General features: G+C 39.9%; 1 protein-coding gene across 1 annotated transcript in view; it reads left to right on the top strand.

Moving 5' to 3' along the window:
• TPO (thyroid peroxidase) overlaps positions 1-25,848 on the top strand; it is a 48,367-nt gene that overhangs the window by 16,578 nt on the left and 5,941 nt on the right. Inside the window, exons 6-11 of the mRNA XM_075445046.1 lie at positions 1,717-1,846; positions 4,531-4,737; positions 10,914-11,429; positions 21,123-21,381; positions 21,888-22,058; positions 23,439-23,676. Coding sequence (XP_075301161.1) covers positions 1,717-1,846; positions 4,531-4,737; positions 10,914-11,429; positions 21,123-21,381; positions 21,888-22,058; positions 23,439-23,676 — 1,521 coding nt within the window. The remainder of the gene's footprint in view (positions 1-1,716; positions 1,847-4,530; positions 4,738-10,913; positions 11,430-21,122; positions 21,382-21,887; positions 22,059-23,438; positions 23,677-25,848) is intronic.

Consider the following 25,848-nt stretch of genomic DNA (forward strand, 5'->3'; position numbering starts at 1 on the left):
AAGCTGCGTGGCACCGAAATCTCATTATTTCAGCTGTCATGGATAAAAACGTTTTTAACTTAAGCAAGATTCCAAGACATTACTATGTTTAATGTAATAATAAAAAGGCATGTGAGAAGGGTTTTACTAAAGTAGCATTCCAGTGAACTGCTAAAACATAAAAGCAATCAGGAGAGAAGTCACTGATTAAGCAGTTAAATTAACATTTCATTATTTTTAATTGAGTGAAATAGCACTACACTATGTGCAGTATTTTATGCAGTTTCAATAAAGGCAAATCAACTGTAACTAATTTGAATGCTTTATTAGAGCATACTTCAACCTTCAAGTGTGAATTATTGTGGATAATTAAGTGTATTACTATACCATATAGCTTTGCAAATTGAGCCACTTCAGTTTGTCGGAGATCATTGAAGTATTAATAAAATAATTACTCCCTCTTTAGCATCCCAGTAGACATATAAATGTATGTTTTAACACTGTGTAGCTCTATTAACTGTCTGGGAATATTTCTGGTTCTTTGTGGCTTGCTTTACAATTTTGGTCAACTGATTATATTGCAAAAATTTTATTTCTTCTTTTTAGTGTCTATATATATTTAGCAATTATGAAATATATTGAACAGGTCATGTTAAGGAACCCCTAAAATATACCTTTACGAAAAATGCATAAAAAATATTCATGAAAGAAGGAAAATTAATTGGGTCAAGCCCAAGACTCACTGACTATATTAGTAAATAGAAATCACCAGGAATAATTTCCTGGCCCTCAAATCAAGTATGACCTAACTCTTGCCACCCTTTTACTTTTAGACTTCAGTCTAAACATTTTTACTCCCCTTGCCTCTTCCGAGCAGGCTGCCTGCAGGATGGCAACCTGGCATACAAAGATGCCAAGCTGAGCCCAGACAGGTGTCATTCAGAGAAATGCTAGATGGCATGAGCCAAAACCACACTGTGGTTAGTGTTAGCAACTTCAAAGCATAGTTAAATGCATACTGGTGCTTGGGCTTGTGCATAGGCCCTCCCAAATCTGTACCCATATAATTAGTACAGATGCAACCAGAGAGAGCATGGCCACTGAATTCACCAACTTCAGCCATCATTTCCCTTTCCTCAGTCCTTGGGTCTTGCTAAATGATTACTTCTGCATGACTAGTATCCATTTTTTCTTTTAAGCTTTCTTCAACTTTGTTCTAGGGCTTCTTTATATTTTTCTAAATCTTGATTTCCTAGCTATTACTCTAAACAAACACCTGTTAAAAAATGCCAGCAAAGGCACTTAGTAGTATTTCTGACTTTATGGGGAACGAGGACACTATCAGGAAATCACCATCCAGGCAAGTATTTCAAAGACGTCAAAACATAACCAACTTACACTATAAATATAAAAAAGAACGTAATATTTCATTAGTAATTTAACGTTTCTTCATTCTCCTTTTGAGTCAAACTGATGTTGGCGTACATGAAGACCGATATTTGATATTTTTCAAAGATCGTTACATGAACATCTTACTGCAATGGAATATTCCTCTGTGGCTGATGATTATTTTATATTATTTTATTTTGAGATTATTTTATATTCAGGATATAAATATATTATAAATATAAAATATATAAATATTTTATATTCTGGATATATTCAGAGGTGCAGGATTTTTTTTGTTTTGCTGCTGTTGCTGTTGGTTTTTTGGGTTTTGTTTTTTCGTTTTCCCAGGGAACATCCTAGATGGGGAGCATCCAACATAGCCTTGGCCAGGTGGCTTCCACCAGTCTATGAAGATGGATTCAGCCAACCTCGAGGATGGGATCCCAGCATCCGATACAATGGAGTCCAGCTACCCTTGGTTAGAAAGTGCACTGTGAGATCACCTGAAACACTTACACTGGGCTATAACCATACCTGTCACCACAGACCTCCATTTGCATTAGTAAATCAAATAGCAAAGGAATCTGTTGAGTTCCGTTAAGAAGCCACTAGCTTTGCTAAAGCATAAGTTCAGTCAGCCAAATAGTGAGAGGTCCTCTGCACCTGGGCTGGGGCAATCCCATGGGGCAGTGCAGGAAGGCACTGACTGCATTGGGGGTCAGCTCTGCTGAGAAGGACGGTGGTGGAGAGCAGACAGGGCATGAGCCAGCCACGTGCCTGGCCTGGCTTGCACCAGACATGGGGTAGCCAGCAGACCTGGAGTGATGATTGCTTAGCCTAGAGAAAAGGAGCTGCAGGGTGGACCTAATTGCAGCTGAACAGGCAGTTACAGAGAAGAGGGAGGTCTTCACAAGGATGCACACTGACATGGCAAGGGGCAATGGTCACAAGTTGCTCCAGGGGAAATTTTGTCTTCATACAAAAAAAAAAAAAAATTGTTGAGAAAACAATTGAATGTTGGAATAGGCTACCTAGACAACTGCTGGAATATCTGTCATGGGAAATACCCAAGATCTGGCACGATGGGATTCCAAATAACTTGAACCCTGCTTTCAATAGAAAGCTGCACCATGTGGTCTCCAGAGTTTCCTTCCAGCCTAGACTTTCCAGTGATTTCATGATTCTTTGTTTCAATAATGGTGCCTTTATTCAGAGAAAAAGGAGTGGGAAACCATAGTTGGGTGTTAACTAAATAAGTATAAAACACGTAGATGTGCTAGCATGTGTATGTGTGTATGCATGTATACCATTTCTCCTAGGTTAGTGTACCTTAACTGAGCAAGTATTACTGTCAAATCAGAACTTCATTTTTTAGCTAGTTCAAGTTACTGAGCAAAGTAGGCATTACAATATTTATGGATTTTAGCAGCTCATATACTTTAAAAATAGCAGAGCTGCTCTAGAGAGAAGTTTGAACAAAATATATTTGAGTAGAGGACTGGGTGAAAAATTCCCCAGTGCAGTGTGCAGTGATTTGGGCTGGATTTACTGTTTCTGGTTTGTCATCATTGCTTTGAAACCTGACTTTTAGTGGACTCAAAGTCTTGTTATTTTAACCACTGTATGTTTAATAAGGATGAGCAAGAGAATTTAGTGTTAATGTCACCTGCAACTCATGTTATTAATTAAATAACATCGTCTCTAAGCTGTACAATTTAGCACTTAAGGATGAAAACCTGACATTTACACAGGTAAATTTCCAGTAGATGGTACAAACTGCCTTTTTCTAGATTTATTAGGGTACGTACTTGTGTAGTAAAACACACTAAAACAAAACTACATGAGTGCATCAAATCTGACCATATCCAACCATCAGCAAAGTTCTCTGCTTTATTTTGAAGTAAGATAGGATAAAACTAGTGCATGGATGTTTTTCCTTATTTACATAATTGTCTTTTCTCGTACTTCTAGCTATCCGACTATACCCTTTAAAAAGCAAAACGAAAATAATGTGAAGGTAGGAGATAAGCATGAGGATTACTATAGAGCAATATTAGAACACAGCATAGCTGTGCAATCTAACAGTGGTAAGAAAATCTTACTAACTGCAAGAAAAGAAGTTTGTGCTTTGTGGCCGACAAAGCTACTAGAATACTGATATAAAGATTCGTATTCCTGATCAGCTCTATGTATCTCTGCTCTTGACTATTTCAGTATAAAGCCTGATGTTCCTAACAAGTCCCATGCTGCCTCTTGTCCTTACGAATTCTGTTTAACTGCACCTTGCTTACACATTCACTATATAGCTCTGTATTTGTTACAGACTCTGTGACTCAGTTTTATGTGCTGCCCTTTCAATCTCTTGACTTCCAAGGCAGCTGCTGCATGTGAGGGAGTGTTTTGCAGCATGAGGGAGGAATTTGTGAATAATAATGATACCCTAATCATCACAAATTGACTGCTGATTTTGCTCTGATTGTTTTACTTGGTTATTGGTATAGGCTGGACATGTAGCATAAATGTCCACATGTGTTCCCCCTCAGAGCATACGCATCTTTATGCTGCTTTCACAGAAGTGTCCCAGAAATATGTTTTGCCTTCTTCCTGCCTGGGAAAATGAACCAGAGCTTTCAGTTACCATATATTTGCAACTTAACTTGTCTCCTGGGCTGCATAACCTGCTCTATTTATATATGGAGCAGCCCAAAGCCTCTGTGTGTCCACAGTGATTTGAGGTTGCCCAGCAAACAGAATCCATTTGTTAAAGCAGCAGCAAACAGAATAAATAGAATGAAAGCTTTAGACAGTCTAAAAGTAACATGTGGTTTTCAAAATTCTCTGGAAAGGAACAGATCAAAGATACACTGCTCATTTGGCAAATATATAGAAAACCTAGCCTGAAACATCTGAATATCTTTGTGGCACCAGTATGTCAGCTCCTGAACAGATATGAGTCTGTCAGAGGTTGGGTTTTTGGTTGTTATTGGGTTTTTTTTTGGTTTTGTATTAGGCAAACCATTAAAAGTACTCTACAACGTAAAGTATTCTGAGAGGAAAAATAAAGCTAGCTTTTATCACTGTTCCCCCTACTTTTTAGTGTTTTATCGTTTTGTGAGAAGTAAATACTCCTTGGCACTCAAGGTAAATTAGTTCTCTTCCCAGGTTCGTGAAGTGACAAGAAAGATTATTCATGCATCTAACGAGGCTGTTACTGAAGACAACCTGTATTCTGATATTATTATGGTATGGGGACAGTACATAGACCATGACATTGCATTCACACCCCAGAGCACAAGTAGGACCAGCTTCCTAAATGGAAAGGAGTGCCAGATATCATGTGAAAAACAAAATCCATGTTTTCCAATACAGGTAAGATTCTAATTCCTCCAACAGAAATTCCAGGCTCTAAACCGGTGAGTAAAGTAAAACACATTAGTGATACATATACACGGAAATATTTATAAAGCAAATAGATAGATCACCTAGAAATATTAGAGCAGACAGTGACAGAAAAATTGATACCCAGGGCAACTATTAAATGAAACAGATATTTCTAAATTATTTTATACAGATAACAAACTATAGCTAAGGTACTTAGTACAAATACCAAAGTTTTCTACCTTTCAGGTTTATGTTGCAGGAAACCTTAGCAGTCCCCCTCAGTGTTATTGTTCTCATGCTTCAAGGTTTTGAGTTCCATTGGGGAAAATAGGGGAGTAGTCATAAATAATTCTTTTCCTAAATTGCCAGCCAGATAAAGTGAAAGGTTCTTAACTTTACTCAGAGAAAGCAAAGATATTTCCAGCCGCTAACGCAAACTTTTGAAGAGAGCTATCTTTTCAATGTACGTATAAAATGATCTTCAGAGAGTTGCTGATACTTATGTACATCACCTCTTGGCTTTGAGTAGATGGAAAACATGAATTCAAAGCTTGTTAGATGGTTAGAAGAAACATAAATTGATATAAATACAGGATCCTGTATCCTTGTCCTATTAACTATAAGTATAGTCATTCTTTCACTCAAAAAAATAAGTAGCAAAGTGAAACCACTTTTTTGTTTCTCAGAGTGCAGCATGTCCTTCTCATGCTACAGGAGAGCCCCATGCCCGTTACAGCCCTTGGACTGATGCCCCCATCTCTATGCAGAGCAACGTAAATTACTTTCCTTAGGGTTGGAGCTTGAATACTGACCAGCTTATCTATGCACTGAAACCAGTGTATGGAAAAACTTCTATCAGCATATAAAACTCTTTTCCCCTCAAGAAACCATAACTGATAACTATGCCACAGTCTCCTTTTGCCTTACATGCCTCATTCCACTTCCACTAAACATAAAGGAAAATATCCACCTAACTGTAATGAGAACCAAATCAGGTCCTATGTTGAAAGATGACTCATCTTCCGTTTGGTGAGATAATCTAAAACACAGGGAAGACTAAGTGAAATTCATGACTCTCTGCAATTTTACCACAGGCAGCTAAGTATAGTATCTCTCAGGAGATGCAGACTTTTGAAAGTTTGCAAGTATAGCTTGAGAGCATTCAGAAAGAGTCCAGGCTTCTCTGTACATGGGGTGACTGGCTAACCTGGTTTAGCCACAACAGCCCTGATTACAATGAGTCTTCCATAGTTCTGATGAAAATGTCTAGTTTACTATGTCTCAAATTTCTCATCCACTATAAGAAACAATGTGGCTATGCATTAACTCCCATTTTAAAAACGTCAGTTTGCTGCACATATAAAACTGCAAAAGTCTTCAAAAGCTTGTATTTTTGTGTATTTTAACATATTCTTTGAAGCAGCTCAATTGGTATTGATCTGTAAGTGCAAAAAACCCCACATTTTTTGAATTACTAAATATATTTTTAAATTGAGAAGAGACTCACACTGTTGCCCATAACTGGAATAAAATGTGGATCACAGGGACTATAGTAGTCTAATCACTGAACACTGACTGGTTCAAGCCTGGAAATCCCACCTCCTTAAAAAAGAGGCAATTTAAGGAGTCTTCAAAAAAGGACTCCAAGGCTAACATTATTCATGTGGTAGCGGCATTACAGTACAGAAAGAAGTTGCACAGATCACCACAGCATTGACCCACAAGTACATCCTTCAGTGCTCCAAACGAGGGACATATTTCAGATTTCTGTCTTAGACCTGCAAAGAGACTCATCAAAGAGCATGTTTCAAGGATGCTCTTGAAGGCGAGTTATGTGTACATGCACGATATCTAGCACTGAATGTAGCCTGGGAGCTACTCGTGCCTACAGTGTAGCCTAGCAGGGGCTTGGCACACCCACGGCTACCTTTGGGAGCTTAGTGTCCAATACTCAGAATGGCCATGGCAAGAGGGCATATGAGGAAACTCAGACACAACCCTGTAAGTATTAGATAAGTTTCCCAATTTGTTGATTCATTACATGATCACAATCCCATGAATTTCTCAGCTCCATTTTATTATTATTCTGTAATTCACAGCGTGGAGGGACAGGTATGAATATGGTTGTTCTTTTGTTTTTATGATATGTCTAGTATTTTGTGACAGTTTTTGTCAAAGGCAAAGAATAGACACTGTATTTAAAAAAAAAACCAAAAAAATAAAGGAGGGGAGGTTGTTGTTATTAGTGTGACCAGAGCAACTATTTTTTGAACACTGAAAAAAAATTCTATTACCCCCTAGAACTGATTTCTTCCTGAAATCTTAATTAAAACTAATCTCCATCTATTAGATATTTGGAAAACTGCCACTGTTTTGTATGCTCATTCTTTACATGAAGAAACCGTGGCTGGTTTCTAAAGACAGTGAAATCAATAGCATATTGTCCAACAGTGTAAACACAGAGGCTGCAGTTTGCAGTCTTGCTGTGTTCCTGGAACAATGGCACCCAAGGGAGAATCCACCCACAGAAAAGGACTGCCGTGCTTGCAGCTGCACGTCTTCTCTGGGGCTTTCACCAGGGAGAGGAAGCTCCTGACTCTGCAGGTTAGGGAAGCTGTCTGGAAAAGAGTCTGAGTCAGTGCAATTCAATGAAGTATTGAATGTTGCGGTAGTGCATTAATATTAATAACAAGTGTAGGTAAATGATTCATAGTTTAGCAGGAACCATGATGATTTTCTATTTTGGACATTTTCATAATAAACCCAGTGATTCTAAATCGAGCTTGTAGCTTCCGGTAGAGCCTGAACATTCATTTTCTGTATCTTTTCGGAATCCTGTAATGTGAAAAGAAATAATGAAAAAATCACGAGCTTTAGTTTATACTTCTTTTACAGCAGCCTGACACATGAAACAGGGTTGCAGAGATAACCTGTCATTCCTCAGATAATTATTTCAAGTTAGGGCAAAGACATAATGGGGTATTAGAAAAACTCGTAGGAGAGCTACTGACTTTGTTCAGCATTAATTACATTGCTGACAAGAAGTTAGACGTGGTGCATATACATGGTAAGATACAGTCCTGAAAATCTTTCAGACAGTTAGTTCAGATACAAAAAGGTGGAAAAGAAACAGAGCCACAGAAAAGTGAGGTGATTTGCAGAAGGTGACATGTAACATGGCAGGTTACTGTCTCAGCTACAAATGGATCAGTCAGTGTGTGCTCAGCAACCAGCAAAGTGAGCCCCTGCATTTTTCTGCTGTGTTTCAGAGGCAGCAGCTCACTGTCAGATGGAGCCTCAGAATTTCATGTCCACAAATCAACATTCATGTTTTCCTTACTGGCAAATTTTCGTAGATCGTAACCTAGATTTTCTTTTAAGTCTATAGCAAAAATCTTTTTACAAGGTCGTTTTCCGCAGACCACAGGTCATTTTCTACAGAACGAGTTCACAATGAGAAAGATTTTTTTTTTTAACTGAAATAACAGTTTAGACATTGTGGTACACCGAAACAATTAGTGTCTTTCATTTTCCTACACATAAAAGAATTTCACCACAAACAGGTTTGACTGTAAATATATAATAATAGTTTAAATCAACATGTGGCTATACTAGGAAAATCATTGCGGCCAGAGAGGGTTTTGTTGTGAGTTTTTCTCCTCCAGAATTGTGCAAGGCAAAAAAAATATTAATATGAATATTATTCATTAGTATTGGAAAAAACTTGATTTTGTCTCCATTTCAGCAGAAAAGGGTCTTCTTTTTTCCCCTCAGATTGTTTTTGATGTCATTTGAATAATAACATAAGGAACCTCTCATTTGCATATTCAGCTGCTGGCTGCACACTACTTACCCCATGAAAAGGGAAAGGACTGCATTATGCAGTGCTGCCAGTCCCTTAATGTTTATTACTGCTGTTTTTCTCCACTGTGGCACAGAATGGTTTGAATTGAAATTGCAGAGGCAGTTAACTAAAGATTATTCAGTATGAACTTCATTCACTACTGGTATGTTTTGTTGTAAGCCTTGCTGTTTAACAACTTAAAAGCGTCTCATACATTTTTTTCCCAGTGATACCTGAATTCTTCCAGATTTTCCTGATAACTACAAGCAGGAGACACTCAAACACATACAATGCTGTGGCTGTCAAGTTCAGATATTTGTAGTATGAGATGAGCTTCCTGCTTACATTACCAGCTGAAATGAAAAACAAGCCACACTAATAGTAAGAGTCTTAATAAGAGAGACAAACACTAAATAGAAAACACAAGGAAGAGAAATTGCTGATTTCAGCAGTCAGTGAAAGAACGAAAAAGGAAAAGGAATTACATATTTCCTTCAAAAATAACTTTGTTTTGCTAAAACCTAGGTAATGAAGGATTATTGGTAGAATTTCTTTACTAAACAAAACTTGAAAAACAAATTAAAACCATTCCGAACTTAAATGCTTTATTCGTGTCAATCACTGCTGACATGAGTCCTCAGTAGCATGAAAATTTTGCTTGTTATAATAAATGAGGTAACGACGTTGTTAAATGAAGCTCTTGAATTCCATTCCAAAGTTGACTTGTTACTTTTACCCTCAAATTAGTGACTATTCTATCTTCACAGACTGATAGCTATATTATTAGAAGAGTGAAGAAGAAATTACATCATTTTCTATAACATCTGCAGTATTCACTGTCTTCTACCAAAGAGTATTGAAAAATGAACTCCAAGCAGATAGAGTACACATAAGAAGGGTTAGCTCAGGTGTCTGTACAAAACATTTATTTTCTCTTAGTCAAATTTTTGGAGATTATATTTTTCTGAGATATTTCAGCAGCTTTAGTAAGTGTTATCTGTGCCTACTTCATGTTAATCAATTGATAAGAACACCCTAGACCTTTATTCCCTGAAACTCATACTCCATGATTGTTATGACTTTTTTAATTGAGGTTAATCTTTTTTAAAATCTTGGAACAGACAGGCTGTTATGACTTACTGTTGATGAACAGTACAGTACTGTTAAAATTTAGAAATAATGTGCTTTTCAGAAAAAGAGAGTTTGTAAATCCAAATCTGCATTAGACAACACAGAGAGATTTTAGTAATTTTTTTGTTTTAGTTTTTGTTTTAGTGATGAACTCTGTTCTTTAAAACAGGCTTGATGATCTGAGCTTTCCTCTTGGATATCCTACAGAATGAATAAAAGTTTCCCCCCTCTTCCTTTCTCTCCTCCTCCAACGTCTCTGCTGCCCTCCCTAAAGATGTTAAGTTATTCATGTACCATTTTCAGTGCTGTCCTGTGAGAAAACTTCTAGCTGTGTGGCTGGGGCTGTATTCTCTCCTAATACTCTTACCTGTACCCCTAGGTGTCATTTGATAATTCCCACATGTCTCTCTCGCACCCTTTACCTGTTTTTTGAATACCTGACTGAGCGACAAGCTGGTTCAGACTCTCCATGCCGACTAGCACACAAATACTGCATCACTGTTTGACCTCAGTCTCTCGACTGTGTGTGGACTGGGAAGTCTTTCATTTGGCAAAGGCTATGTGCAGCCTCTGCTTTTTATAAAGACAGTCAGAAATTAATACTTGTAAGACACCTGTCACTGTAAATTAAGTGGGAAAAAGATTGTGGGGGACAGGCAGAAAGCAGAGTGAATAATTACATATGCCTTTTTTAGTTAGGAAGCTGGATGAAAATGAAGTATCAAAACAAAGCCTTTCCAGCTTGCAGCTGCAGACATTGGAACTCTTCATTACCTTTTTATGCGTACCTGCAAACCTGCTGTTTCATTTGGTGTTCAGTAGAATAGAATTTGACCAGATGTTCACATCTTCACTGTGATACATTTCATAATGAATTTTGATTGTGAAGCAGACTAATTTAGGTATATATCTGTGCAAAAAGGGTTACATCAGCAGCTTGCGTTTATGACAGAGTAAAGGTTTTAGGGGTTTTTTTCTGTCTTTGCTTAAAAATGGTGGAATCACCTTTTTGCTTAAATCTGACAAGAAGGAAAACAATCTCTACAGGCTTAGAATACGTCATTCCAATAGGTGAGATCTGAACAACTGAAAACTGAGGCAGAGAATGGAAATATTTACATAAACCTTAATTCAACATCCACAACTGTCACCTTCACTTCAGAAAATATCTGTGTTTTTTTCTGCGCAGGTGACCAACAATGATACATTATCTGCAGGGATGGATTGTCTGCCCTTCTATCGCTCGTCTCCTGCATGTGGCACTGGTGATCATGGTATTCTCTTTGGGAATCTATCAGCACTAAATCCAAGACAACAGATCAATGGCTTAACTTCTTTCCTTGATGCTTCTACTGTCTATGGCAGTACCCCTGCCACTGAAAACAAGCTGAGGAACTTAACCAGCGAAGAAGGCCTTCTAAAAGTAAACATTAAATACTATGATAACCATCGGGAATATCTGCCTTTCACAGACCGGATCCCATCACCTTGTGCACAGGACTTGAATGCAAGTGGAGATGAGAGGATTGAATGTTTTATGGCTGGGGACAGCCGATCCAGCGAGGTCACGTCTCTGGCAGCTATGCACACGCTGTGGCTGAGAGAGCACAACCGCCTGGCCAGAGCCCTCAAACACATCAACGGCCACTGGACAGCTGAGACAGTCTACCAAGAAGCACGAAAAATTGTTGGTGCTCTGCATCAGGTTGGCTGCTTATTTGCTTACCTACACTTTGCAGTGAATATCTTAGAAAAGAAACAATCACAGAACTTCAAATCTATGAGTGGCTTTGGAGATGATGTTACCCTTTATTTGCCATCTATTTCTGCACTTCAAATTTGGCATGTTTAAAGTCTGTTCTGTTTTCATCTTTCCTGAATGCAATGTCCTTGTCCTTAGTTTGTCCAGACTCCTTAGTGCTCTGATTTTCATGGCTGTTTCATCTTTCTGAGGGCTTCTCCAGTGTCTATTTTGTCTATTGAAGAGGCCTGTTTTTCAGTAAAGGAAATAATTAAGAATTAATGTCTCTGTATTTACATAGAGTTCAAAATGCTTACTTTCTCATAGGAATTCTATAAATGAATAACTTCCCTGTATAAAAATACCTGTGAAGTTCTCAATGGTGCATTAATGCATAAACTTCAAGGGCAACTCAGGAGATAGCAGGAGAAATAAATATGGGAAAATACAAAAGAAAAGAGTTCCTAAGAATGTTTATATTAGACCTGAGAATAGGAAAATCTATTTCTACTCAGTACTTTTCCTTTTTCTCCCCCCTGCCCCCCCCACCCTGAAGGAGCTACGCAGGCTTTAACTTCTTTTTTTTAAACTCCTTTTTTTTCTCACAGTTCCAGTATTCAGTGTGGACAGCTTTGGGTCTTCTAGACCTCAGTGCAACCCTACCATAGGTGAAACAAAATGGAAACATTCAACGGGATTTCTCTTGCACAAAACATAATCTGCTTGCTCACAGTGCTGAAGGCAGTCAAATCTGAATGGCAACAGGACCCGGATAGATTCCTCTAGCGCTAGCCCAATAGATGGGGGGATGTTGTGGCTCCCTGCCCTCAGGTCCAGCCAGTACAAGGCCAGGTACTTACGCCCAGTAGGCATGTACGTCAGTGCACATACACACACGGGGACACACACACGTGCCGCACCTCTACTAGTGCTCACATGAACGTGAATGGCACAGATGTCCTAATCCACGTTCTCTGCAGCTGCTCAGTACTGAAGCCCATTAGTGAGGTAGGCACACAGGCAACGCGGGGCTCTCCCTGATGCCTGCAGAGTGGCTGGCTCCAGAGCTGGTCCAGCTCATGATGCCTGCACCCACAAGTCCCTGAGGTTTGGGGTCCCACTCACTTTCTTTGCAAGTCCTCAAGTTTCTTATGCTTGCTCATCATCTCTGATCTGGCTGGAAACTCACTACTGATCACGCAGGCATGCTCAGAGTATTCCCACAAAGAAGGCAGTTAGAAATAAGATTTCAGAAGAATACAGCTTAAACTGCAGAGATCAAGCACAAGGCTCAGTCAGACGAGCACACTGATTAGCTAACTCTTCACACTCAAATTCCTTTTATTCCTTTTTCCCTCTATTTTCCTATGCTTGTTTCCGCCCCAGTCCACCTTGACCCCTTCCTTTCCCCACCTTTAGTCTTTTCCCTGAATACCGCATAATGTCTCACACATTCCCACAAACCCATAAAACATTGCAAACAAAGTTTTACACCGTCCCCCCAAGTCTTCTCTTCCCTGCACCCCACAATGGGTCTTACCCCTGTTGGAAACCTCCCCTTTAGCTTGCGTGACATTCGGGAGACAGTTTCTTTCGTTGGCTCATCTTGGCGGGTGTCACACCTGGGCTCGGGGTGTGCCCGCTCACTCTGGTGGCCTCGGGGAATGGACGATCCCATGAGCCCCTTTGCAATGGTTTGGTTACTCAGGTTGCTCTACCTGAATTTACTCTTCTGATCTTCACCAGGGCCTTTGCTTTTGTGGACTTTCACCTTTAATCAGCCAGCCTAAGAACAGTGATTTGATCTGTCCATTATAATCCACAATATTGGGTGAGCAATATCAGGACCAGAATGAACTGAGGCTAGGGAACTTTCATATGGAAGATAAATTGGGGAAGGAGGGAGGAAATTCACTATTCTGATAAAACACTTATCCTTTCTTCTGCAACAATTCTTAGTCAGCAGTCTATGTAAGTAACCACCTGCAGTCTCTGGCATGTTGTTATTTGCACTTAAAGCCAGATAATTTCAGAAAAGTAACGTACCTTATTTAATTGTATATAGTCAGTGCTTTTGAAAAGTTTGGCTTTTTTATATACGTATTTTGTTTACATTAACTATATCAGCTCCTCTGTTGTAAATGTGCTGTTTGCATTAAAATAATGTCCCCGACAAGTCAGAATTGTTGTAAACGCTTGTTAGAAGAAAAGTGCAAATCCAAAAGAAGGCCTCTGTGCGTTCATAGACTCCTGATTTAAGTTACACTATGGCCTGACAGAAAACAGTTTGTGCAAGACACTGCATGAATCTGGGCTACTCATTATCCCTACCAGTATCACAGACTAATGAGATTTGCCTATGGCTCATTAGAAATGTGTTTGAGTTCTACCTAGCTGGTTTAGAGACATTCATTCAAGAGAGATAATTGGAGTATCTCTATTAATGTGATATGCTAACCAACACACTAATGACAGCTCCAGTTGAAGTTGCCTAAAGATTTCCTCTCAAAAATGTAGTTTCAGTCACTACACATTTCTAAAATTCCTTATTTTTGTAACGAATACTTTCAAGCATAATTTTTACCTGTGGGTATTTAATTATAGTGAATTGAACAAAAAGCCTTCCCTTCCTTCTAGAATAAGGAGAATGAAAAAAATCTCTCTCTAGACCATTCTTTTCCTCCTAGACGCTTTTTTTGGCAGCATAAATATCTGTAGTGACAAGCATTTAATTTGACAAAGTTGCCAAACATAGCAGCTGCCTGTTGGTATCCAGAACAAAGCTGATTTTTTTCATTGCACTGCAGGTATGTTTCACTGAGAAGTAGCACTTTACATGAGCCACAACAGCGGTTAATTCTTCCCTTGTGTTTTATGGAAATGACACATGCTTAACTGTAACGTATTAACGCTGCAGTATACAGTGGTAAAAATACATACCCTGATTTACCTAGTGTTTTGTGCAAAAAGACATTTCTTCATTGCCATTTACTAACTGAAATTAAACCTTCTTGTTTTGCATATTCCTGTTTTGACCTGACAAAACAGAATAAGGAGAATTAGGATTCCTCCTTTTAAGCAATTTGAAAGAAACTAGCTTAAATTTGTTTTCCTTTAAACAAAAAGAGTAAACAAAACAGGAAAAAAATGCTCTGTTATGCGACTGCTACAGTCTTGACATTGCTATTTCGTATGTATGTGGTTTGCAGCCTGCAACTGCGTGCACATGTGTTGTTGTTCCCAGAAACTGATTCTCCTGATGTGTCATTTGGATTGTGAAAGCTGGATGATTCGGCACTAGTCAGAGTTTTGCAGATCAATCTGAATCAAATTCTCTTTGATTTATTGCAGTATCAGAGAACCATCTCTGAATTAATGGTGATAGTGCCAGTTTATCCCAACTGTAGTTGGTAACTGCCTTTAGTTTTCAGTGTGTATTTTCACTTCCTTCTACATCTTCTTCTGTTCTTTGACCATCTTGCACCCCTGCTTCTCTGCCATGATCTGAGGCATGGGTTGAAAGTGGGTATCTTCTGAGGCTGACATGCTGTTACTTAACTACAATTATTGGGCTCAACATGGCTAACTTGGATGAAACTTATTTGCAGATTTAGATGGTCAGATAATGCCTCTCAGAGCTTAAACTCTGTGAAATTATATATAGATAAATAATAGATGTTATAAAAAAGCAGGAGTTGCACACACTGTCATAACTCATGTTTATAAAGAGTATAGTTCAGACTATTAATGGAACTATAATCATGTGTTCATTATTTATTAAAATTTGAACTATCATACAATCACCCTTTACAGAGAAGTTTAGGACTTCGACATCATCTATAAATCTTTTCATATGTACAGTGAGAACTTAAACCAACTATGCATAGCACTTTAATAAATTAAACATCATGTCTGTGTAGTATTTCTGCAATATTTCCCAAGTGCAGGAGCTTCATTTAATTGGCTTTTCACTGGCTTAGTGAGATACAATTCCTTTGCAGTTACCTCTGGCCAATAGCAAAGACAATTTGTAGTTTTTGCCTTACTTGTTCGTATGGTAGTTCATATATTTTTATATTCTCTTTTCCAGCCTTTATTTTATTTTCCTTTTCCATCCATTGTGCCCCATTCACAGCTTCTTTGGAAAATACTAGAGGGGTTTTGGCAAGGAAAGTCCGCTGAACCTTATGAGAAATATTATGAATTTCTGTATTTTTTGCACCTAATTTGAAATAACTTTTAACATGAACAAAAAATTCTCAGAAATAATCTGAAATTATGTAACCTATTTCCAAATGTTTAATGTATGGCTGACTTCTGCTGGAGGTGGCCCAGTATGGAGGCCAAACCCAGCCAGGATAATCACTGAGTTCATATGGACACTTGGGAACCCCTGTTGTAATTCTGCCTTCTGAATGAGAAGGATAGAATCATAGAATCATAGAATCATAGAACGTTTTGGGTTGGAAGGGACCCCTACAGGTCATCTAGTCCAACCCCCCTGCAGCGAGCAGGGACACCACTAACTAGATCAGGTTGCTCAGAGCCCTGTCCAACCTGGTCTTGAATGTTTCCAGGGACCCCTACAGGTCATCTAGTCCAACCCCCCTGCAGCGAGCAGGGACACCACTAACTAGATCAGGTTGCTCAGAGCCCTGTCCAACCTGGTCTTGAATGTTTCCAGGGATGGGGCCTCCACTGCCTCTCTGGACAACCCATTCCAGTGTTTCACCACCCTCATTGTAAAGAATTTCTTTCTTATATCTAGCCTAAACCTACCCTGTTTTAGTTTAAAACCATTACCCCTTGTCCTGTCACTGTTGTCTCTACTAAAAAGATTGTCCCCATCTTTCCTATAGGCTCCCTTTAAGTACTGAAAGGCTGCAATCAGGTCTCCACGCAGCCTTCTCTTCTCCAGGCTGAACAAGCCCAACTCTCTCAGCCTGTCCTCATAGGAGAGGTGCTCCAGCCCTCGGATCATTTTTGTAGCCCTCCTTTGGACCCACTCCAACAGGTCCATGTCCTTCTTGTGCTGAGGGCTCCAGAGCTGAACGCAGTACTCCAGGTGAGGTCTCACCAGAGCAGAGTAGAGGGGCAGAATCACCTCTCTCGACCTGCTGGCCACGCTTCTCTTGATGCAGCCCAGGACACCATTGACCCTCTGGGCTGCCAGCACACATTGCCGGCTCATGTCCAGCCTTTCGTCTATCAATACCCCCAAGTCCCTCTCAGCAGAGCTGCTCTCGATCCTTTCATCCCCCAGCCTGTATTGGTACCGGGGATTACCCTGACCCAGGTGTAGGACCTTGCACTTGGTCTTGTTGAACCTCATGAGGTTCACACAGGCCCACCTCTCCAGCTTGTCCAGGTCCCTCTGGATGGCATCCCATCCTTCTGGTGTCTCAACCGTACCACTCAGCTTGGTGTCATCTGCAAACTTGCTGAGGGTACACTCGATGTTGCTGTCCATGTCATTGATAAATATATTGAACAGCACCGGTCCCAGTACAGAACCCTGAGGGACTCCACTCGTCACTGGTCTCCATCTGGACACTGAACCGTTGATCACTACTCTTTGGCTGCAACCATCCAACCAATTCCTTATCCACCGAATGGTCCACCCATCAAATCCATGGCTCTCCAATTTAGAGAGAAGGATGTTATGGGGGACCATGTCAAAGGCTTTACAAAAATCCAGATAGATGACATCCATAGGTTTTCCCTTGTCCACCCTTGTTGTTACACCATCATAGAAATCCACTAGGTTGGTCAGGCAGGACTTGCCCTTGGTGAAGCCATGCTGGGTGTCTCGAATTACCTCCCTGGCCTCCATGTGCCTTAGCATATCTTCTAGGAGGATCTGTTCCATGATCTTCCCAGGCACAGAGGTGAGGCTGACAGGTCGGTAGTTCCCAGGGTCTTCCTTTCTACCCTTTTTGAAAAGGGGTACAATGTTTCCCTTCTTCCAGTCACCGGGGACTTCCCCTGACTGCCATGACTTTTCAAATATCATGGAGAGTGGCTTGGCAACTACATCAGCCAGTTCCCTCAGGACTCTGGGACGCATCTCATCAGGTCCCATGGACTTCTGTACATTTAGGTTCCTCAGGAGGTCCCGAACCTGGTCTTCACTTACAGCTGGAGGGAATTTACCCTCCTGGTGTCCTTTATGCCATTCATTGACTCGGAAGGGGTGAGGAGAGAGGTTGCCAGTGAAGACTGAGGCAAAAAAGTTGTTGAGTACCTCAGCTTTCTCCTCATCTGCTGCTGCCAGTTTGCCGGTCTCGCTCATGAGCGGGGGTACGCTTTCTTTGAACATCTTTTTCCGGCTGACATACCTGTAGAAGCGCTTCTTGTTATTTTTTGCATCCCTTGCCAAGTTCAGCTGCAGCTGTGCCTTGGCCTTCCTGACCCCATCCCTACACAACCGGGCAGCTTCCCTATACTCTTCCCAGGAAGTCAGTCCCTGCTTCCACTGCCTGTGCAGTTCCCTCTTCTTCTTTAGTTTGACCAGCATCTCTTGCCTCAGCCATGCCGGTCTCTTCCCTTCTCTGCCTGACTTCTTACACTTGGGGATCGAGAGCTCTTGCGCTCTCTGGAATACATCCTTAAAGACCTGCCAGCTTTGTTCTGTTCCCCTGTCCCTGAGGACCGTTTCCCAGCGAGTCCTTCTGACTATCTCCGTGAAAAGGTGGAAGTTTGCCCTCCTAAAATTTAGGGTCCTGACTATGCTCTTCGTTATTCCCATTTCCCTCAGTAGCGTTAGTTCCACCAGCGCGTGGTCGCTGCAGCCCAGGCTACCTCCAATCTTGACAGCCCCAACGAGCTCACTCGCATTGGTGACCACCAGGTCCAGTATCGCATCCCCTCGGGTAGGGGTGCTTATTACCTGGCTTAAGAAGTTGTCCTCAATGCATTCTAGGAACCTGCTGGATTGCCTGCAGCTTGCCGTGTTGCTTTTCCAGCAGATGTCGGGGTGGTTGAAGTCCCCCAGTAGGATGAGAGCCTGCGAGCGTGAAGCCTCCTGGAGTTGGCGGAAGAACGCTTCGTCTATCAGCTCCTCTTGATCTGGCGGCCTGTAGTAGACACCAACCACTAGGTTCCCTTTGTTGCCTCTCTCTCTGATTCTTACCCATAAGCTTTCGACCTGCTCATGGCTATTCTTCAGGGACAGCTCTTCACTCTGTAGTGTTTTCTTGATGTAAAGGGCAACGCCCCCGCCCCTGCTTCCTCGCCTGTCCCTTCTGAACAGCCTGTAGCCATCAAGAGCTACATTCCAGTCGTGGGATTCATCCCACCAAGTTTCCATGATGGCAATCAGGTCGTAGCTTTCCAGCAGCACCATGTCACCATGTGACGCCATGCTGGGTTCCGGTGGGGGGGGCAGCGCGGCATGGACTCACTCACGGCTCAGGAGCGTGCGGCGCTGGTCCTGTCCGGGAGAGCGGGTCTGTTGTGCAAGTTTGTGTCCTATTTTCTCCTTATTTGTATCGTTGTTGTTCCTGTTCCCTCTCTTTGCTGTTCTGTTAAACTGCCCTTATCCCGACCCACTGGTTTCTGCCTCTTTCTTTTCATTCTCCTCCGCACACCGGTGGGGGGAGGGGCGGCCGCATGGCGCTTTTGTTGCCGGCGGCAGCCGAAACCAAAACAGTCCCTTTCAGGGTCTGATTTTGTTGACATATTCTTAGACAATAATATTCCTTTGCTTCCACAGGAGAATGTCAGTTGTTGAAGGAACACTGTATCTAAAAAATTTTTATGCTTATTTATGCCAAATATGAAAGGAGATAAATATTTCAAATCATTCTCTCAGAGCAGGGATTGCATGCAAAAGAATTTTGACAAAAAGAATTTTGATGTTTGCCAGCTGTTTACACCTTCTTTAAAACATATATATGTGTCAGTTTTAAGAACTTGTAGCATGCCTCTCCTTGACTTCATGCAGACAAATTCAGACAAGTGTGTTCAGAGACTACAGAAAGACTGGGTGCTACATGCTGATGTACTTTAGATACGGTTCTCTGTCAGACTCCAGATTCTTTCTAGCAGTATCTTCTTCTGCTGTATTAATAGTATCTTCTTAGTTTGTGTTGTCTAAAAGTCATCTCCGCTTGATGGAGCGTTACTTAGCCATTGGAAGTTTCCATCAAGCAGATGCCTCTCCTAGCTCAAGGCAAGCATAAGACCCCTCTTTACCTTAGGTTTTTAATTTCCATGTCTTGAAATGGTGACACCCCTTCCCCCACCAAAGAAACAAGAAATGAAGATCATATCTCTGGAGGAGACGAAAAATATGAATTGCCCTTTCCTTCGGGGAATCTGGCCTTTATCAACAGCTTAGCTTGGGATTTCATTCACAGTGAACCAAAAAATGAAGGTCATATCAAGATGTTTGTGTCCATGGCTAACCTAGTCCAATTTAAAGTCTTTGCTTGTAAAAACAAACTCTAAAACTAAATTTAGAAAGAACTGCTGTCTTGCAATACCTTTGTGAATACAGCAAAAGGTCAACTTCTCAAATGACAGAGTCAGTATTAATTTCTAGCAATTCCATTATTTTCTTCATATGTTCTACTAAAGGAGCTGTAAAAGGAATTTTAACCTATTGTCTTTCAAATATTTTGTTCACTGCATCACCTAACTTGAAAAAGTAAAGAGGTTATTACCTCTGCCTTCTGAGAAAACCAAGTGAATTCTGGAGGCATTTGCTTGTCTCTGTGCTGTGCCTAAAACAAAGATACAAGTTTTTCATAAGGTCATTTTATGCCAACTAGCTTTTCAATATGCACTATATCAAGCTCAAAGTACATTTGTCTGTATATTTTATTGCACACTATATTGAATCTATAAGGTATTTTATTGAGGTCATTATGCTTCATATTCATCCCATTATGGTTTATTGAGTTCAGCATTATCTTTAACCTATAATGCACTTTCATTTTATTTGGTACATTAGATCATCCCTTTTTCTTTTGGTCATGATTACTCATATGTTTTTTTCATGTGATTGTAAAGCTATTACATTATAAAAGCATTTGACAGAAGGTGGTTATCAGCATTTTCATTTTTGAAGTGGATTTTTTAGTCTATAAATTGGCTTGAGTTTAGCATAAAATGTCTACCAAGGGATTCTGGACACCAGTATTTTAAAGCCTGGTCATTTCAAATGTGCAGTAAAGAGGATAGGTGTCACAAATATATGTCTGAAAATAGAATCTGTTCATATCACAAGCATTCTTGAAAGATTTCATAGTAATTCATGCTTTCATTGCCATTTTTAAGTGCATTGTAATTTACACCATCACAATCAGGGCTTTGAATTTCAGCACACCTGCTGTGAGCTGGATAACACACACGGACTAGATGTGAGCAACAATGATAAACTCTACTCAGGAGGCTTTGGTCTAGCATTTATGGTAGGAGCTAACAGGGGCCTGACTGTCATGCTGCACTGAGCCGTGCCACTCATGCTCTCCAGTCATTTGTCTCCTTACTGCAAAAACAAGAATGGTATTTTTTATCAGCTGATACTGCTCTTAGCCATGACAAATGCTTGGGGAAAGATGAGTGAAGAATAATGTATTTAGCATGGGGGAATCATTATTATTCACCTGTAAAGACATCAAATGATAAATGTTTCTTATTCTTCTCTTTCAGATTATTACTTTACGAGATTACATTCCCAAAATAATTGGTCCAGATGCTTTTAATCTGTATATTGGCCTTTATAGAGGTTATGATCCCACAATGAATCCTACGGTTTCTAATGTATTTTCAACTGCTGCTTTTCGTTTTGGTCATGCAACAATCCAGCCAATAGTAAGACGATTGAATGCACATTATTTAGATGATCCAGAACTCCCAAATCTTCATTTGCATGAAGTTTTCTTTAGTCCCTGGAGGCTCATTAAACAAGGTATGTTTTTATTTAAACTGTTTGGAATTTTTTTCCAGAATATTATAATTTTTTTCAAAGTTACTTACTGTGAATTAGGAATAGGAACATTTATTTGATTGCATCACTGAATGAAGCTGTTAAATGGGTTCCAGAGCATTAACATGAACTGGAACAATTATTTTGACTTAAAAAGTTCTCTCAATCAGAAAAAATTTATTCTCCAGATTAAAACAGTCTGGTAGATTGACAATGGATTGATGACTGATGATGAAGATATTTCATATCTTTTTTGTGGATTAATCTATTACCAGGTTGCAAATTTTCTTACACCTAAAGAAGCAGATGGAACATTTTCATAGCACTGTTATTTCTTTTTCAACCTGCAGCACATTTTTACTTATGTTTGAATGTAAAAGCCTGTGGCCAATGTTTAAAAAACATAGAAGTGTAAATGCATTTGCATTTGTTAAGAAAGTTATGATTTATATATACACTGTAACATTATGTTATTTTTGTGTTTAAAGGAGGCTTGGATCCTTTACTAAGGGGTCTTCTAGCACATTCAGCAAAACTGCAGGTGCAAGATCAACTACTGAATGAAGAATTAACAGAAAAACTCTTTGTGTTGTCTAATAAGGGTTCACTTGATTTAGCATCATTAAATTTACAACGTGGCCGTGATCACGGACTCCCAGGTCAAGTGATTTTTCTTGAATTTTCTCCCAACTTGTAACTGAACTATAATTCCTTATGTTTGGAATGTAATTGTAAGATTTTAAATACTAGCTTTAGTAATCAGACAAGTAACTTAAACTATAAGTAGCTAATATTTTTAACTTTGATGGAAACCAAATATCCCCCAGCATTTGAAATTAAAATAACCTGTTAATTCTGTAATCTGGAAGGACAGTACTAGTGAGTGGATCCGGGTGTGCTTGACGTAGATACCTGAGGCTTGTGCTTGATGGAACCAGCTCTAGAGAAGTGAGTTCTCTGCCTACAACAGCTATTTGCCATCAGCATGCTGCCGCCAGCCTATGGGACATGCCGACTTAAACACAATGTCATTGGCTCTACCAACCATACAAGGTGTTAAGATGTCTCCAGCAGTGATGTAGGTGGCTTTTGTGGGTGTTGAGAAATATTACACATTTTGTGCCTGAGTTTCTTACTCCAGTCAGCTCAGGGAGAGATTGAACTAATAGTCAAGGAGCATTAGCCATGGGTGTACCAGCTTAGAGGAAGACTGCTGGAGCTTAGTTCAGTTTGATTGCATCAGCTGTTAAAACACACAGTGGATTCGCAGTCCTATGTAAAAATCTCTTACAAGCATGCCACCGCTTCTGAGAGCAGAGGCAGCAACCTTCAGCATGGTAGACAGGGCCTCTTCCTTTTTCATTTCTAAAACTGTATCCTGACAACCCTATGTTTCTTCTGTGCAATTCTGCAGCTAGAAATACACAAGTCATTGGCCATGGGCAGTAGAAATGAAGTCTGGCTCCAGGCTGGAGTTTAAAGCTCTCAGCTACACAGGGCTAGAAATGGAAGTTTGATCTCCCAGACCAGAAATTCTATTTTTGTTGGGGGACAGAGTGTGTGTGCATGTGTATAATTCCAATGATGTAAAAGAATGTAAAAGAAATATATTTTCCAGAGAGCTGGACATGTTCCCTAGGACAGTCTCCTTAGTAAAGTGCTTTGGTTACTAACTTCATTCGGGTTATTTATTGCCCACTCTTCACCTAACTAACTCCTGTATTCCTAATGTGGAAATCTCAAGACACAGTGCATGCTCCTATTATCTTTTATCATGTTTCCATTGCTTAAATATGCGAGAATTGATTTAAACTTTTGTTTTCCATCATTAAAATGAGGTAGCAATTACATATACTGTAGTTTCAGATCCTGACCTCATTTCCCTTATCAGTGTAATGAATAATAAAAGGCTTATTTTTAGACACAACCGTCTATGACTATGATTAAGGTAGTCAGAATCTGGTGCACATAAATTTATGAATTTTACATGTCATGCGTACCAGCCAAATCTAATCTTACTTTTAACATAATATTTACAGGTTATAATGACTGGCGAGAATTCTGTGGCTTACCAAAACTGGAAACTCAAACTGACCTGAATACAGTAATAACCAATCACAATGTTAGTGAAAAAATCATGGAATTGTACCATAATCCTAGCAATATTGATGTTTGGCTTGGTGGTCTGGTAGAAGACTTTCTCCCAGGTGCTAGAACAGGTCCCCTGTTTGCGTGTATAATTGGAAAGCAAATGAAAGCACTAAGAGATGGTGACCGGTGAGTTTATTCATGCTGCTGAATCATTTGTGTAATATGCAGAAGCAATGGAGATTTTACAGATACGTGAGGATACTTCCCAGAACATAAGAGATGATACTTCAACAGGCTTTACACAAATTATTCCCTGCCACTTCCATGTTTTTAACTTCGCTCCTTCAATTTTGTTGGATAAGCTTTTGCTTATTCTTATTTGATGTGCATATAATTCCAATTCCAGATGACATGGAGATTGTTTCTGTGGTATTGAGATGCCCAACTTTGCACTCCTGGTGGAAATGCAAGATGCCAACAGCAGTTAATTGTGCCAGGGGCAGCTAACTTCTCTGTGGATGGATGTAGTACTGTTCAGGCTTTAGCTATCTGATCCCTGAGGGCTGCACTGGGCTCAGGGTCCTTAACTGGAAGAACTTCAACCTTTTCCATGGCAACCACAGCAAAGTTGGAAGGGATAGACAGAGAGCTGTGATTCAGGCTTCCTAGAGGGGATCATAAAAACACCATGTGCCTAGTCTTATGTGAACTGACATGTAGAATGCTCCCAGAATTGCGTCATTGGACACAGCACAGTATGTCTCCTCACCCAACCCTGCACAATCACCACCACAATCTTGTGCCAGTTCAACCTTCTACACCAGGAAGGCAGGACAAATGCAGCTGCAGGTCACAAAGGGGTGCAAGATGCAGTTTATATCTTACTTCTGCTCCTGAAGCAATTATAAAACCAACTTTATTTTCATTTCTGTGACGTACTTGTGGCAGTAGTTTTGAATCTCATGAGAAGACTAATTTTAAACTGCTCACACCATGCCAGCAGTGGTGTTTTAAGTACATCCGGTCCTTACGCTCACCTTTAAGCTCCTCTCATAAGTCACTGTTGTGGAAAGAAAACATTATGTAAATAAGCATCCAAGGCAGAATTTAAATCTGAACTTTTAAAAATGTTAATTAATTAGTTCACAGGAAAAAATGACGTTAATCATAAAGGTGGTATCTTATTAGCACAAACTGTACAGACAATAAACATTCCACTCAGTTGTGTTAAAAACACAGCTAAAGTCTTTTGAATCTTACAGGCACACTTGACTTTATCTGGGGAAGGATAATCTACTGAGGCCCTTCCAGCCTTGCTTCCACTGTTCAGTGCCTTAGGATACTTCTTATTATTATTCAGTGTCTTATGATACTACTAACATTAATTAAGCTCAATTTAACATTAACTTCAAATTGCGAAAAAGAGTTCTAGTAATAAAAGAATTGCCCAAGTTTCTGCCACAAATTTTGTGTCAGGTAACTTAAATGTGAAATGGTATTGCTATTAATACTATGATAAGGAACTATCTAAGCGAAGTTAGAAGTATGTAGAAATATGTTATAGTTGTCACATAGTAGTAGAAGAATGGAAACGTCTAACATTGTTTGCAGTGCCTTGTCAGGTACAGTATTGGGTATTATCTATATCTGCACCAGTAACACTACATGCCTGATAGATACCCTAACTGACATGTCAATAAGTAGGGATTTCAAAACATCTCTTCTAACATACTCATTTAAGTTCAGAAATCAGGACTAAGTGGTATTTTTGACTGATTGAACTCCATCCCAGTAGCCTTAAAAAACTTTTGACAGTAATCTGGCAAAACATGAAGGGATTCATTTTTCCAGTGTACTAAACTCAGGCAATGTCTTAACCTCAGCCAAACAACCTGAAACAAATTTTTTCTGTTCCATCAGCCTTTACTTTCTTTTTTCATCTCTTCCTACTCTGTATCTTTTTTTGATGTCAGGATTTGCAATAGTTGGGCAAAGATTCTGAAGCTGACTTGTCATTCTTTGCATAGGAGGGCTTGTGCCTCTTTTTTTTTCTCTTTTCTTTCTTTTTTTACTCTAACCCTGTAAAATTCACCTGTAAAATTTTGATCACCTGATACAGATCTGTTGGAGCAACCTTTGTTAGAGTGAACACCTATCTGCTGGGTAGATTAAAAGATAATTTTCTGCTCAAGCTTTCTCTGCAATGTAGATAAAACTGAATTTGGTGATGAAAGTAGAAGAAGTTTTAAGGTACATGAAAGGGGAAATGGCAGGTGTAGGAGACCTGAGTGGAGCAAAGTCTCTGATGGTTTTGGTTGTGGGAAGAGAACTGGGAACGGGCAGTGAGGTTTCAGGATG

This window comes from Opisthocomus hoazin, chromosome 2 (genome assembly GCF_030867145.1).
Source record: "Opisthocomus hoazin isolate bOpiHoa1 chromosome 2, bOpiHoa1.hap1, whole genome shotgun sequence".
Taxonomy (NCBI): Eukaryota; Metazoa; Chordata; class Aves; order Opisthocomiformes; family Opisthocomidae; genus Opisthocomus; species Opisthocomus hoazin.